The sequence below is a fragment of the Leuresthes tenuis genome, unplaced genomic scaffold, assembly GCF_036924035.1.
Source record: "Leuresthes tenuis unplaced genomic scaffold, fLeuTen1.0.hap1 SCAF_14, whole genome shotgun sequence".
Lineage (NCBI taxonomy): Eukaryota > Metazoa > Chordata > Actinopteri > Atheriniformes > Atherinopsidae > Leuresthes > Leuresthes tenuis.
The window spans coordinates 11089934-11107193 of NW_027325368.1; the positions used below are offsets into that span (position 1 = coordinate 11089934).

At 39.7% G+C, this 17260-nt stretch overlaps 2 protein-coding genes across 2 annotated transcripts in view; both read right to left on the minus strand.

Moving 5' to 3' along the window:
• The window catches only part of LOC140268344 (protein THEM6-like), a 138045-nt gene that overhangs the window by 60878 nt on the left and 59907 nt on the right, over positions 1-17260 (minus strand). The window lies entirely within an intron of this gene.
• b4galt2 (UDP-Gal:betaGlcNAc beta 1,4- galactosyltransferase, polypeptide 2) overlaps positions 1-17260 on the minus strand; it is a 167004-nt gene that overhangs the window by 22157 nt on the left and 127587 nt on the right. Inside the window, exons 5-6 of the mRNA XM_072363148.1 lie at positions 11315-11502; positions 6734-6856 (exon numbers count right to left, since the gene is read on the minus strand). Coding sequence (XP_072219249.1) covers positions 6734-6856; positions 11315-11502 — 311 coding nt within the window. The remainder of the gene's footprint in view (positions 1-6733; positions 6857-11314; positions 11503-17260) is intronic.

The window sequence follows — 17260 nt, forward strand, 5'->3', positions numbered from 1 at the left end:
AGAAACAGAGTCATAAGTACTCAGAAAGGATCCAGTCTTCACTGAGAAAGGTCACAGCACAAATCTCAGATTACTGCTCTTACACAGGTTACAAACAGCAGCAGCAGAGAGATAAGGATCCCACCGAGTCCCAGATATGTTGTCTGATTTCAACACAGATTGCTGTATAACGTTCTCTGTGAACTAAAAAAATAAAAATAAAAATGAATACATCTGCAATAAAGACACATAGGCTGTTTGTGTCACAAGAACTTTTAATATATTTAACACTTTGGTTCCTGATGTTTATTTTCAAAACCTTCTTCTCCCATCCTTGACATAAAGACAGTAACCTACCAGGTCTTTTTTCAAAGATTCTGTTTTCCCACTTCAAAGTTCTCTATTAATGATAAGCTACATGTCACTTGAAAATGTAAGACTCGTTTGCAAAATCTTATTCCTACATAAGTTAAGGTTATGGCTGCTGGTTTACAGAGTATGTCAGACAGCTTGGCACTGCGGATGCTGGGGATCAAACCTTCAATATTGTGTATTCTCCCTATTTCTAGTGCCAAAAGAATATTGCAAATCAATATCCTATTACACTGTCTTTAGGAGCCATCTGTGCTGCTCTGTTATGAAACCAAGAAAGAACTATTTTTTTCTTATTCAAAGTCCCTAGTGCAGTTTAGTAACAGTTATAGTCACCTAAGTCACCTAAGTTTCTCCTCTCTGTCACATAGAGGGCTTTTTCACGTATGACTTTCAGTGTCATGTATGAAAGGACAGGCGGCATTGGGGGAGCTGAAGTTGATCCAACACTGATATACCTCTGAGCTGACAAAGGAGGTTTTAACAGAGGCGGGTTATGCGTGTGAAGATAAGCCGACCATCTCCCCGCCTGATTATGTATGGGGCAGTAAGGCAGGAACTTCCTTTGAACAGGAAGAGGGCTCCATCTGGAACAGACTCAGCAAGTGCAGCCATCTGCCTCGACCAGTTGGAAGGCGAGACGACGGGCAAAAGACACAAACACAGAAACTCTGGGCCACGGATACCTTACACGGGAAAGAAAACAATGATGGTTGTGAGGGGCTGATTGCTTCAAGAGGATTGTATGCATTCATCTGGGGAAAAGGAAAGGCTAGAATTAAAGGTACTGGTGTCTAAATGTGACAGTCATTTTCTAATGTTGCATAATGCGCCTTCAAATAAATGTAACTGCCAAAAATGTATGATACAAGAGGATCTGTTATAATTTGGAGGGATGTGGTTAGTTGTATTAAAGTTCCTTAAAGACCGGAAGTAAACGCGTCATGAATTTTTTAGATATACCAGGGAGGCCATGGACCACTTCAGTGATGCTGCTGATGTGTGTATAAAAATTCAGGTCAGCATTAACAACAACTCCCAGGATTTACTTGTTTGGGACTCCTAACAGGCAAAGACCTGCCACCTCTGAGGACAAACAAAACAATGCTGTGGCAGTGAGGAGCACCACCTTCATGCTTCAACAGCCTTTAAACCACACCTGTGATGGCAAGAGGCAATCTTTTTAAGATAATAAAGTTCACCAAGGGTCACAAGGATGTTCGTTCTGATGTTAGAATATCCAGAGCTGCAAGACACACATCAACCAGCTGAGCTGCCTCACACTGATCTGTGCTTCACATTCACACTACTACAGCTCAATGCCACTTCCCTTTGTCACCTCCTCTAACACTAATTCAACCTTGGTATTAAAAAGCTCCACTTGACTGCAACAACTTGTCTTCTGCTCTGTGACAGCCTTACACAAAGTATCTTATAAGGAAAATGTACTTGCTTGCTCTATATTTGTCAAGATAGATCTTGTTCTCCCTTCTGAGAGTCACGGGTGCTTGTTTTTATTTGTCCAAGAAGCACCTTTCAAAGATAAAGATATAAAATAATTTCAAACTTTCCAAAGTCACCTTATGTCAGTAATCCAATATTTAAGTATTTACGCTTGAAGACCCTTTCTGATAAAAATTAAGTTGTTACAATCCAATCCAATATGACTTTGCTTTATTGTCAGTTCACACTGAAATTCACTTTGCAGGTTCAAGAGGTCAGAAACAAAAATGGATAGATTAACACATAATGCCAACACAGAAACAGCCCCCCCCATCAACACATTTTCATATTCACCCACCATTACAGCCCACGAACCTTGTTAACAGATTTTCTTTTCATACATATGTTACAAAACAGAGTCAGCCGTCAATTCTATGACTGGGAATTTCTGCGAGGTGGAGAAGAAAGTAGAAGTAAGGAGGAGGAGCTATTTGGTGGCTACTAGATACTACTAGATGGCAGACCTGACATCCAGTAAGCCTAACCAAAGATTTAAAAAAACTACACCATCATCATAATGCCCCTTAAAAAATACCAGAGAGAAAATCGATCAACGGTCCTCGTTTTTTAACGCAGTGGCTTTGAAAATTTGACACAAAAATAGCTTGGTTTTGCCAATCTGACACTCTTCCAACCATTTATCCAGGAGACACCACCATCATAGGTGGAGATGTCAACCAGTAAATGTATCCAATTCATTTACATTCCTTGGTCCTACTCTTGTTCACAATTCCTGCACCAAAGTAGTGCCTCTCGGTACACAGAGCAGCGGCTGTGTTAAGAGAGACACACAAGGGCCAAGCCCTCAGCCAGCAGCTGCCTGAACAACGCTCACTCTCTCCAATATTGTTACAATTTTCTAAAACAGATAGCAATAGAAAACTGTGCATGAATTTGCTTCCGCTTCTCAAGAATCCTTCTTTGGTTCTGCTGAATGAACTCATTGTAAGACCTGACAGTTGATAGAAAGGAGAAAGGAAAGGACAGCACCATCTGCCTGCAGGCAGAGATTAGTGTGTGGCCAGATTAACATATACAGGGATCCCCACTCACTAACAGTACAAAAACATATGGTCATACCCAACAAACACACAGACACACAAACTGCAGTGCTTTATTAATGCAAATTTCAGATTTGTAATATGAAAGAAAGTTTTCAATCGAGCCTCCAAGTCAGTCTGATTTTAAATCCAGGTACAGAAAACCAAGAATATCAGCTTATGTCCATCATTTATCATCACACAACCCTGTGGAATGCCCATCAAGTGTTCAACGCTGACCTATCATGCTCCAAAACATCCCTGTTCCTGTTTTATTTTAAACTAGTAAAAGCTTTTTTTTTTGTATATAACGTATTGATGCTGGTGAAAGTCAAAAGAAAAGTATTTGTCATGTTGCTTCAATAGATGTCGATCCACCCGGTCCTAGTCTTCACATTTTTCAAGAGATAATTATGGCAATAAGAAAGTTAAAAAAAAAAGATTCAAAGGGCTCCGTAGTGTTTGCTGACCTGACCTGACCTAGTGTGATTGGACTCAAAGGCTGGCATTCTCAAAGTGTCGATCCAGAAATATCCAGAATATTCTGCCAGAAACATGTGCTGCTGTGGCTGCATGTGCACGTGATGCTAAGTCTGGTGTCTCTGAAAGCCACCGCTAGGAGGTTTGTACAGAGGGAGGGAGGAAGGGCAAGGAAATAGGAGATGGAGTGTGTGTGACGGAGGCTGGCCTGGCACTAAAGCCCTCAGGATGATAACAATGTCTGCCCGAGGCTTCTGCTGCATGTTCAGAGAGGTTGTCAGCGAATGCTGAGAAAAGAAAACCTTTTTCTCTCTTCTTCTCCTTCAGTAATATTCACAGCTTTTATGTAAGGATGGGATGGGGGCTAAGTGTCACTGGCACTTGTGGAAGTGGCATATGTCCCTCTCCATCACAGGCTGTAGCCACAATGAGCAGCAGGGACAGCTTCCCCCAGGCTGGTGTTAAGCTGGCCCCGGTCTGAAGCATCAAAACCAACATAAAGAAAGTAATTGCTGGAGGGCAGCAAGCAAAATAGATGTGAAGAGCTGGAGGGGGAGCAGAGGAAATAAGAGCAATTTACTGAATTAGTTGATGCACTGAGCAGCTTTCGGAGAGAAAGCGTTGCGTACATTTCAGCTGTTTGCACAGTTCAAACACATGAACTCCACCACCTTCAACCAGCAGAGGGAAAATCAGAGGCCACCGTGAACTCTGATGCGTACCACTGCTTTTTTATCTCTCCACCCCTTTACCCTTGCCCTTCAGATATTTTTTTATCAAATCCAGAGAGATGGCGCCTACTAGCCATTTAGCTTGCTCAGTTGGAGACTCCATCCTCATCTATGCATGTTGCCACAGCTTGCATGATTTGAAACTTCTGATGTTTGTATTTCAAAAGAGAACTGCTAATAGGCTGCTCTTCAATTTTATCTGAGCAGAAAACGATGACACATGCCACTCACCATGTAAAATTAAAATAATAAATTTTTTATCCATTCAAGTCAGACATTCAGCCTTTTAAGAAATGATGCTCCAAAGTGGTTTGACTTTGGTTTTCAGTCTGTGAAGACGTGAGACCGCCAGCTAACGAAGATACCAATTAAAAACATGGAGAAGGTTCATGATAACGCCAGCTGCCCTTAAAGTATGTCAGGGATAGTTAGAATATTAGAGATTCAACCTCAGGGGACCACAAATGTTAGCATTAAGCTCCATGAATATCCATCCAGTGGTAACCGAGATATTTCAGTGGTGGACCAGCACACAAGACCCTGAAGGGATGTCCACAGAGAGGAAGAGACAAAGAGAGGTGAGATGGAGTGTGACTGGTGCCTTTAACTAGGGGTCACACCAGAAATCAGGCTAATAATCCCTCAAAGGATCAAAGATACTGCTTCATTTCATAGCCTCTCCTTCCAATAACTTGCCCAAATGGGTTTTAAAGGTCATTTCAGGTCTGATCACTCGGCCGAAGGCTTTAAAAGCCAGCATTGATAAAGATGCTCGATGATTGATTGGAAGGAGAGCACTACATCTCTTTTGATTTCTGTTTCTTCAGTTTCTGCCAGTGTGTCTTTGGTATGGCTGAGTTTGAGATATCACTTATCAATAAACAAGGTGGAAAAAGAGAAACAATGGGCACAAAGAGAATTGAGTTATCCTTCTTCGTAGTCTTTGTAAAAATGGGACTTTCGAAAGAAGTTTATTGCCATTAAGTCATAAAATGGTGAATTCTTGACCAAAAGAAAGAAAATCTTTAGCTTTGGCTGTGACAAATCCCACCTTCTTCCTTCGTTGTTTCATCTTCGTGACGTTTAATGCAGTGTTACAGACTATGCATTTTGGAATCGAGGAAAATAGATCATAATACTTTTGTGATACTTTTGTGAACATCTTTTATAAACAGCAGAGCATAGTTTTTACTGGATGGGTCACAAAAAAAAGAAAATTCAAGGTGAGTTTTTGGCGTGTGGTCTAATGTTGCCTTGAGTGTATGTAGAGTTCAGATAAAATGTAAGGTAAATTTAAGTTGCAGAGGTCAATGTCTGAAAGTTTTCGTTCCTTAACTGGAAGTTTTAATGACATCTGCCCACATCATATCACATTTTACAGCAGCTAAAATAGCTCAGTTAGAGTGCAGAGACTATCTAGCAGGAAATCTACACTATCAAATGGCCGCATGCAGCCTCCATCCAATAAAAAGTTAGTGGTTTAGCTTTATCTGTCATCCTTTGGCACACAATTACAGACACGCACACAATACTCTGTCATCCACTGAACCCACACATAGATCTTTTTTATTACATCCTGCCAGATACTGACAAACAACTGTAATTTTCCAAATGTTGCTTTACAGAATCCATTCTTAAAAACTGCTTTTCTCAAATGCTATATTTTCAGTTTTCTTTTACAGCAGTAAATCTGAGAGGAAGAAGATAAGCTTCACAGTGTGAGGGTGACAGCAAGACGCAAACGTAACGCAAATATATGTGTTTATGTTGCCGAAATAGAGTTTCTTTTGAAGATGACTTGAGTGGTAAGAAAACAAGAAAGTGACATCTTTCAGTTGACTCGTTTGACTGACGGCGCTGATCTCGGCTAATAGAGCAGATATTTGGGAAAAATTCATTACGGGCTAAATCTTTATTGTTTTAGATTTTTTGTTTCTAAAGTATCGAGCACAGATGATGCATTGTTGGCGTAATCGTTGTTAATATGAGTCGAAGATCAATTAAACTAATTGCCCTGTAAGTGCTTCAACACATTTTAGACTCAACTCATCTTTCTGTCAAACTGTCAAACAACTATTCTTCTCCCAGATTTGATTTCAGCAGCAATGTCATTAGGGAGCTTCAGCAAGTCATTAACAGCTGAATGAAGAACTTCAAAAGGTTCATTTATTTGCTAATCATTCTTCTTCTCGGAACAATTAGAATGAATCATCTCCATGAAGAACTTCAGCCTCTTTCAATTGAGATATTTCATTTAGCTGCTATAGTCTCCAGTAGTAGGGGAAATAATGAATAATGCATAAAAGCGCATACTTGTGTGCAGATACAGATGTAAGTGTGTGCGTGTTGTGTAAGTGTGTGTTTCAGTTGGTGGTCTGACAAGAATTCTGTTCAGAGGAGACGCTGAACATAACACTGACAGATGGCACATTCAGTGTGGTACTCAAAACTAAATATTCATCTTTTAAAGTAATATGGTGTAATTTGGATTAATAATAATTTTAAAAAAAAGCCCCTCCTTTTAAACTAATTCCAGAAAGTCTGTAATGGAGGAAAATGTAACATTTCATTCTAGAGACAAAAGTGCAGGCAGACCCAGCAGCTCATGCTTGACCATCACACACCCACCTGTTGTAAATGTCGTCGTCCTCCCCTCCCCAGCCCCAGTATTCATTTGGAAAGCCGTTGATCTTCAGAAACTGCTTTTTACTGAGGCCCGAAACTCCTCCAAAGTAGCCGGCGTAGGGCAGTCTGCAGGAGAGGAGGAGGGAGGAGAGTGAACAGATGAGGAGGTGAGAGGAGAGAAATGAGAGAAGGGGAGCAGATGAGCACTGGCGAAAAGATAAGAATCACATTTTTAAATGGATATAAATGCTTATTCTGAAGTAATATTTCACTAAACACAAGTTCTATAAACAAACAAGAGCATTCGCGGAGGGGCTGGCAGCCCAACTTTGCTGCCTCACTAAATGCTGTCCTCTGATTCGAGAGATCGAGAGAGAGGATGTACCGAGAAGATTTCAGTAGTTAAATAAAAAAGCTAATCAAAATTTATCTTTAGTCAGAGAAACATCTTCCCATGCTTCGTGTCACGCTTTTCAGAGTTTTTGTCTTTTCACTTTGTGCAAATTGAAAAGAAACCCCAAAAAACTAGAGAAATCGGTGTGAAATTACACTTCTCCATTTTTACCAATGAATAACTGTCACTCTGTTTAATTTGTAATTAGTCCACGTTTGAGCTGTTTTTTTTCTCACAAAAATAAAAACTGTGCTCTCCCTCGGCTGGCCAAAAACTGTGCCGTCCAACAGAAAGCATTAAACACAGCAATGGAAAAATCTAAATACTGAGCAAATATCTTTAATTTTGTGAATAATGATCCTCAAAAGTCACAATCCAAACATCACCAACGATGAATTAAACAGGGAGACAATTATCCATTGGCAAAGTGATCTGAAGAAAAAGAAATTCACACCAATTAATTCTCTTTTACATTTGGAAAGTGGTGAGCTGAAAAAAAGCATGACACAGACCCTTTCACTGTGGCACACAACATCATTCATAGGAATGTGTTTTCCTTATTCATTCAACAGTGGACAGGTATAAAAAATCTGTTTGTGATTTATAGCTGTAATAAAGTATGAAAAAAAAAGCTCAGTGAGAAAGAAAACTTCCCACAACATCTGTCTACATCTGTAAATGTTAGAACCGGCTTGTGGAACTATGTTGGACTCATTCATTATGACACAAAACTCAAAATTCTCACAATTTCTCACAAAATGAGGCCCCCAATGGCCAAAATGAAATTAGGCGTTTCATTTGATGTGAGAATGTAGTTCGACATCGACTAATTACTACACCATATCACACGGTATGTGAAAGACCGAATACCTTGTCCTTACAATAGTCAAAAAAATGTGAAAAGACCTTGTAAATCTGTTGCAGTGCAGTCAACGTGTCTTAAAATCCAGTCCATGACATCAGATATAAAAGGTCACCCAGTTGTTCAGTGCACATTCTTCTGTGTTTAACAACCTTCTTGTTGACAGTGAACCCAGTGCAGCAGTACTGCAACTACAATGCATTTCGGGCTCTGGTTTCGTGTTTAAAGCCGCACAATTTATACATTACATATATTTGCATTTGCGGGAAAATCTTCGAGTGTTTCTGTCCATCAGATCTTTTGTGCATTTTGTCACTGATAGTTTCTAAGTTGACAATTTATGTATGACTTGTAACCATAAGCGGATAATCCACGTTTCCTCCATAATCCACTCAAGACGTTCCACGGCTGAGTGTAGAAAAGGAGTGACTCTGAATGGGAGCAGATCAGCAGTGGTTGTTAATAAGCCAAGTTACCAAGAAAGCATTGAATTATCCATTTTCATATGTATGAATGGTAAACGAATGCAGTGAATTAATTTCATAAGTATACTGAGAGAGATGAGTTTGTGTTTACAGAGTGTAAAATAGAGGGTGGACACGCTGCTTTATTTTTTCCCTAAAAAGTCATGAGACTAGTGGAGTGGGATGGACATCATCTGGGGAGTATCATGACAGGCGCCTGAGGGCCTTACCAGAGGGCAATGGAGGTGTGTGTGCATGTGCACGAGTTTGTGTATTCTGTTCAGAGCGCCCAGTCAAACGTATGACAGCTCCCTGTTGAAAGATGACAAGCAGAAACTAATAAGAGCGAATTTTTCTGCACAAGTTCTCCAAGCAACAATATGGTCGGAAGTGTGTTTGAGTGTGTGCTTGAAAAGAAGGGAAAAGAAGAGATATAGTGTGAGAGATAACTGAATTTTAATTGTTATAGTGCTTTTTTTTTCTCTTGTGGGCTCTGAGAAATGAGTTTATACTTAGAAAGAGGATACACAAAACTGTTTTGACTCAATACAAAATTTAGCTTTTTTTTTTTTTAAATGACCATATTATTTTCCTGCCTCTGTGCTGTATTTTCTGACATTTCTCCACAGAATCAGACAAAAGACAACCTCTCGTAGCAGAGCTGGAAGCACAGCTGCATCAGATGTCACAGTGACTCAGTGAAAAAGCCACAAACGAGCTCGTAGTGATCTTTTAAAACTCCAGTAACAGGAACCTCTCGTGCTCTTTAGGTCTGAACATGCTTACATGTTCGTAACACATAAAACACAGCCATGAGCACTTTTTTTAACCAATCCAAAACTCTCAATTCTGTGAATAGTGTGCTAAATTTTGACAAGATTGTGCTACGACCTCTGCGGCACACTCACGTAGCTCCTACCCAGGGAACAAGTACTTAAATATCTACAAAATTTTGCCCAATATAATGATAATATGATTGAGTTCATTACCAGAGGTCCTTCGAGAGGTATTCCTTTTTAAAAAGCTTTTGAAAACGTCACATTGTGAAATGAGTTCAAGGGGACTCTGTTTGCTCGGAGTAATGGAGGACGCTTATGTCGTTTACGTGACCTGACCTTCACGGCCATTATTTCCACTTTTTTTCTTTCTTTCTTTTTTTACACAAACATGCTTGCAGATTTGAAAGCAGTGAAGGTTGTCTTGCTGAAATAACACAGCTTGAAAACAAAAATGTGGCCCTGCCCGCCTAAATTAGGTATTTTATTACCAGCTCTCTGACCTTCAACTCCCTGACCGGCAGCCTTACCCTTTATCCCTTTCGCCTGATTTACGAAGGAACTGAAAAAGGTTTTTCAGCCTTTACTGTTTCATGACTGACAAGAAAAGTCAGCTACAATTCTGCTTACCACATGGCATTGTTTTTGTTGCCAGACAGCATTAGCTTATTGAGCACTATATCAGCGAGCCACAGGGGGTTTTCAGCTGGATAACTCTTTCAGAATGACAGCTCTTGGATGGATAGATCCTGCTCTTTGGCCATGTTTGGATCACTGATCAGTTGCTTTTTAGATAATTGGGGGCGAATGCTGCAAATGCCATTTTGCAAAAAGACACCAAAGCAGAACCCAATCATTCAGCACCTTGAAGCTTCATTAGCTATTATTTTAATGTCTCAAACTAAATACATTTTTCCAGTCTTAAGTTTCTCTCAATATATTTCTTGTTCAGGCCTTCTTGGTGGTTCGTCCACCTCAAAGAAAGTCTATGCCTAACAGAGTTGGTTAAAGCTGAATTATAAAGGATCCAAAGGGCCCTGTCTCTTTTAAACCATCCTGTTTATTCTGTCCTATGTTTTCTTCTTTAACTTTATAAACTAGTTTGAGCTCTTAGTAAACGAAATGAGTGAGATTTTGGTCTTCATCTTTTTAGCAAGATTCACCCGCTGCTTACAGAGCAAAGCTAAATCATCAGCTGAAGTGGGTAAATGTAGTTTTTAATCAGTAGTGGTTAATATTTATTACGTGCCTATATTTTTCACATGATATGTAATACAGCTGAAGCATAAAGACGGAAAACGCTGCAAATCCATATTATCGTATATCTGGAGCAAAGCTGGCATTTTTGCTGAAAAAATGAAGGAATTAATAATTTATCATTAAGACAATTGCCAAGTTTTTCTGCTCTAGTCATCCAATAAATTAATTGTCTGACTAACTGCTTCAACTCTGATATGCATATCAATTATTTTCACTTCATGTGCATGTTTATTACAAACGGGAAATTTGCCAGCAATTACGGCACATTCCTAAATAAGTCAGTCCTTCAGTGAAAAAAAGTAGAAACGGCACACAGTGGGTTTCTAATGTAGGTTCTCACTGAAACAGTAACTGCAGCTGACTATCTGTTGGTCTAACACATCCGGTTTACACACAGTCTTCACAGTTAATAAAGGCCTTTTCTCTTTCAGCAGTCAAGACTCGTTAGTTACGCTTTGTAATGTGCTCTTGTTAGGACTAGAGAGTTGCAACCAAATCAAGCTGGCAGCGGTGAGCTATGGTGCATTTTCATGCTAATATAGGCTGCAGATAAGCATTTCAATGTATAATGAGATTTACTCACATTAAATGTTGCTCTGTGTCTCTAAACAAAAGCTGTAGCCCGTCTTCGCAATACTTTGTTAGGAAGCCGATATTTACATCACAGAAAATAAGTTTTAGTAACTGTGAAAGTACACTATATTATGTTTGAACAGGCAGGCATGTATGTATATTTTCAACTTTTTAATCATCTCTTGAGGTATTAATTGTGTGTATGTGGGTTTAAACAAACTTGTGCTGCAATTCGACACTGAATTGAAATCTCACCTGAAGCCAAACTTATCCATGGCGATGGCGAAGTGTCTCGGTTGATCGTAACAATGGTAGAGGTTGCGGTCGTCCATAGGGATCAGGTCCACGTCGCTGAAGATGAAGCAGTCATACTCAGCATCCTTCAGAGCCTCGGTGTAGCCAACGTTCAACAACTTGGCACGGTTGAAAGTGTCCTCACCCAGCTGCAGAGACATACAGAAGAGGATATTACGTACAGACAAAGCAGCTTGGACCACAAAGGACGATGTGCAAGATCAGTCAAACCACAGTAAAATTTTCAATTGACTGGACACAATAAAGGATGACACAAGTTCTTCTTAGTTTATATAAAACAATTGAATGAAAAAGTCTAAAAGGCATAAAGTGTTAAACAGAAATAATCAAAAACAGAATATGTAAAATATGCAATTTTCATTTGACTTTAATGACTGCAATCACATCATTCTATGATATATGAACTGAAACTTGTGGCTGTTTAACACTTTTCGTCTCTTTCATCATAAACAGAGAGAGAACCAGACTGACTGAACACACTGGTGCCAGGCTCTTATCAAATGAATGAATTCTGTATTAGTTTGGAAAGAATTGATGTTTTCATTAACCAAAGGAAAAACATATTGATTTTTTTTGTTGAATAAAACAATTTCTGTCTAATTCTGTTGAAGTAGAATAATTAGAAATGAACAGATAAGTAACAACTGTTTGCCAAAGCAATCCAAACATCTTGCTTGGTTTTCTGGCTGCCATCCCATCCCAACAATTCAGTCCAGCACGATTATCTTGTACTTATTTTGACTTATTATTGAAATACAATATTCTGGATTCATCAGCCTCAGAGGTAATTGCATGGGCAATGTGTCAAGTTTGGCATCTGGCTATTTCCATCTTGGACTTTTAAAAGCCAGATTGGACCAAATTTGGAAAGCAGGGTAGAGATAGAGGGACAAACTTGAAATCCGATTGGACAAAATAGCACCTCTGAAGTCCTTTATCTATTCAAATCTTGAATAATGTTTAGACAAACCACCGGTATACTGGTGAGGAGGAATGAATCTAGCTAATGACAGCATAAGGGAAACATATATTGTCGAATTATTTGATAAGAAGTTGGCAAGTTAAGACCTAGTGGCTGTCAGTGGTACTGCACACTGTAGATCTTCACAGTCTGCTAACAAGTGTAATTGTTGGTCTTCGTGGTTAGCTTGCCTTCAATACTTTTATGGGGTCATTGTTACCCTGTGTAGCCAATAAGCAAAAGTATCCACAAAAACCGTGGTTCTGCACAGCTGTGATGTACGAGCAGACAGGAATGAGCCCATTACTTTCTTGGCACACTATCTTAAAAAAAAACTCCATTGTGCATAGACCTGGCCAAGTTGCATAAAGGTTAATCTTAAGTGTTTTAAGAGCAAGAGCGAGGGCATTATGGGGGATTTTTTTTTCTTTTTAGATACACGTGTCAATATCATTACACTCCATGTTAAATGCAGTGCCTGACCTTCCAAAGCTTGAGATTCCCGGGGCATTGCAATGGGTTTTATCATATCCTATTTCCCGTCTAAGTGTTTGCTTAACTTATACAAAACGTGCGTCAATGAAGCAAGCAAATTTAGCTTTGTCTCTTTGCTTGGTTAGCAAATAGATGTGTCTGACAGTGAGTGACTGATCTTAAGTATACTTTGTGTAGGCCAACCTCTTTAATTAGTCTATCCTTCCTGGAAAGCTTAAAAAAATGTTGTCTCAGCCAAATACATGGTCACCATCTAAGGCAACGCAACATCAATGACTATCAGTATTACTGTCTGCCCTGCTGGTCTGTACAGTATTTATTACTACATGCAGTATGAATCGATGTGTTCATCGACTCCAAGAGAGCCAGCTGCAGTGGTGAAGTGCATCTGTTTTTCAGACTCACTGTGGCTCAGGTTCAAGACTTTGGCAAAGACAAATTAATTCTTGCCTCACAGAACAGCAGTGTGAAGTCAAGGTTAATACATCTGACAGTTGTAAATTCAATAATGCACGAGGCATCGGACATCTCTCTCTGCAGAGCTTCTGTTCAACAGGCTGGCTTTGTAAAGTCCAGGGGCTTTGTGTATGAAAGACCGCACAGCTTTTATACAGATATTCACAAAATCTGAAAAGTAAGAATCCCAAGAAATAAATAAGTCAGTAGCCCTGCTTTGGCTCCTCCCAAAGTACTATAACACACCTCTACTGTCCAATCAACAATGGCAAATCCTGCTGAAAAGAACAAGAATAACTTCCCAGAGAGTGAGACTGAAGTGCTGTGTTAATTCTTTGGTTGTGTGACGTTTAAATCGATGTAAAGAAAAGGGCAGTAGTGCAAAGTGTGGCTGACACAGGCTGATGTGCAGGAAAGATGGAGCTGATGGGATATGAAGAAAGGGAGGCTGGTGGTTTACTGCAAATTTACAAGTCGAAAAATCTAATTTACGCATCGCATTGTAAGCAGTTTGGACACAGTGACCTGACGAAATGATAATTACTGTCACCTTTCATGAAGTGGAAACTAGGGAGCCTGGTGCCAGGGAGAGGCTACCAAGAGCCCATCCGAATCTAGCAGACTCTCAGAGTTCACACAGCATTAGCTGATGGTGCACTCCTGGAGGGTCCCAAGCTGTGTGGAGCTAGGAATCTGGTTATGTCCACAAACACTTAATACCAGCCATTTGCAACAAATTCTTCATTGTCCATTTGTCATGGAGTTGTCCCCTAAGGACAAATGGATCCGTACGCCTCCAGTCATTCATGCTTCTAGGCCTCAACAAATATTCAGCCTTGATCTAATGAGCCAAGTCACATGAACAGAGAAAGCTGTCCAGTTTACTGGTGATCATGGGTGTGGCAAAGTGGGAAGAAACGTCAGCTGTGGGAAATTGTGATCTGGAGATTTTCAATGTGCTCAAAAAGATAAATCATGGATAATATGGATTACATTTTGGCTTCCAGTACAGGGATAACTGGAAAAGAACATTCCAGGTGAGTTTGGCTTTCTGATGATAAAATAAATCCTACAGGATATCAGACTAATTGTGTGTCTACTGACATATTCATGACTATTCATAGACATAGCATAGTAACTGGAATGGGAACATCATCTGCACGATATCTGTAGAGAGACTTTGTCTTTTTGTAAAAAGACAGAAGGCAGACAAGAGTTTGAAGGATGGTCCTCATATTTTGATGCTGTAGTAGCCCATGCACAGCACAGTACCAGATGGGACACTAAGGAATCTACTGTCTTCAATGGAAATGCACTTTTTGTTATGCAAAGCCTCTATGATGTGAGGCTCCCCACATGACAAGATCACAGGTTTATGGTAATGAGACACATGCCATAAAAATGACTTCCAGCTGAATAAAGGCCCTTGTATCTGTTGTATGCAACAGAACAGAACAGAACCAGTGTTACAAATTTGCTGCAGTCACACATTTTCTGGCCATTAGGGAAAACCACCCACTTTTGACAACAGTGGGACTTTAAGATGATTAATGCATCTACTGCCTGTACTTCTGCTCACAATACAGTTTCTTTTTGTTTTTGAAGGTACACTTGCCTCCATACTGGTGCATCATCTGTTTAGAGTGGCCGTGAATCAAGCACAATGTGTAATCCACCTTGTAAGCCCTCTAATACCTGAGATTTCAGAGCGTAATCCTCATGCACAGGTAACACAAAATCTATTGTCACAAATCCACTGGGACTTCAAACCTCAGCTAAGGTGGTCAATTATCTTTTTTTCTTAACAAGAATCAATTCAGTAGGTTAGGGCAATATTGTATGAGGTTGGAGAGATGCATCTGATGCTAATGACAAAAATTAAATACAGTACATTTACAGAAACAAGCATCTTATAACAAATACTTGATGGTTATGAACAAAGTTCAACCTTCACAGATGCACAAAGCTTCAGGAAAATCTTTAGCAAAAAGAAAAAGCCTCAGACTTCACTCTGTCTAGAACTGTCTATGCAACTTTTAAAACCTTGGATGCATTGGGAGAGCTGGACACATTGATTGAGCTTTGCAGCTTACTTGTCCTTGATAAACTTTTCCTACAGACCAGGGCTGAACTTTAAAAGAGACAAGTGCAACTGCAGACAAGCTTTATTATTACTTTTTCTACATTACAATTTTCAAATCAAACTTTTATAAATATTCCCAGATCCTAGAAAAGCTATCTTAAAGTGTGTGGTATCATCCTATTGTGCAGGAAGTGTGTGGGTGGAGGCGCCGGGGGGGGCTACTGGCAGAAACACTAATTGACAGAGGCAGTAGGAAGCAAACCAGAGTGGATCAGCTGGAGGGACGTTCTACTCTGCTGTGATTGATTATGTTGCCATCAGTCAACGCATAACGCTCTGGACAGTCGGAAATGCCATGCAGTGGCTGCTGGCAGGTAGCCTACATTTGAATGCCCCTCACAGACCTGATTGATAGCATACAAGAGTTCAATAGGCCCTTTGTATCCTTCTACATGAACTATGGTTTGTAAAAAAATTTGTTTGCTCAAAGTGACACCAGTTAACAGCCACCACCCCTAAAAGATAAAAACCAGTAAATAGAAAAGCTGTGAATTCACACATTTGTAAAGCTGGAACTGTGACATTTTGTATGAGCTCTGCTTCAATAAACAATGTAAAATAATATAAGAAAAAGGATGAAAAAAGGATGCAAAATTCTGAGATATCCCACCCAAAATATCACAGTAAATATAACTTATCTTACACGAATAAGGACACTTTGAAGACCCATGCCGCATCACCAATGCAAAAATAAATATAAATGAATGAATACATTAATAATCCGGTGGCTGTCGTTATGTTATCTTGTTTATAAATTATGAGATATAGTCCTCACAACAAACTCTGGTTGGCTTTCAAGCTTTCTGGACTTCCACACACTGACTGAAGAACAGTGATCTGTTGCATTAGGTCTCTATCACTCTATCTAAAGTGCATTTTTGAGTGCGCGTTTATTTTCTAATAGTCAGTCAAGTCAGTTGAAATAGCAGAGAAAACAAATACTGTTAATTTTTCAGTGAATCTGTCAGACTGAAACAGTACTCGATGGACACAAACACTAATGTTCTTTATAGGGTCTTATTCTTAAGGCAAAGACTTGAGAAATAACGTAACAAGACCACACAAGGAAGGTGGATGAACACTGGGTATAAGTAGAAGGATGACAGGTGCAACACATGAGGGTAACGACGAGGACACAAGTGCAGATAATGATGACATGAACAGGGTATTCCTGGGAATTGTAGTCTCAAAACCGGTGATCAGTAGGCCGGTGACGCTGAACGTGGAAGTGGAGGAGGAGCAGGCATGACAGCATCAAAATTCCAAGTATGTAAATTGTCTCAAGTGACATCAAAAGAAGTTTGATAAAGTCTCCATTAGAAAGGAGTAAAGTTTTCAGGAGAATGTCACACAAGAGTCATGATGAGAAAGCAACATGGAGATAAGAGCTGAACTCAGACAGAGAAGGAATGGAGAGGAAGTGAGTTTCAGGTATGTTTTAGAGTTGTACTGAACAGTGAGTTAGGTAGATTTCAGAATGTAAAACACTGCATGCCTGTTCTAAAAGAAACACGGTGAAAGAAGTGGGTGGATTTAAACCAGGGAGAAAACTTCAAATGACAGCACAGGCAACAGAAGCTCACTGCATGTTGATAAAACTGTTGAAGCATCAGTGTCTCCCTGCAGATATGCTACTTTATCTTTACAGACGTCTGTGAACCTGCCCGCTACTAGCGCCTGACGTTGTCCCTAATCACGAAGTGCCATAAGTGACTCCACATCATTTTAAATATATGAAGCTTTAATTTGATTTTAGTTGCATGTGGTTACATCTTTTAAAAAAGTGATAATTGATATATGCAGTTCTCAGAGTTTTTGTGTTTACATTTAA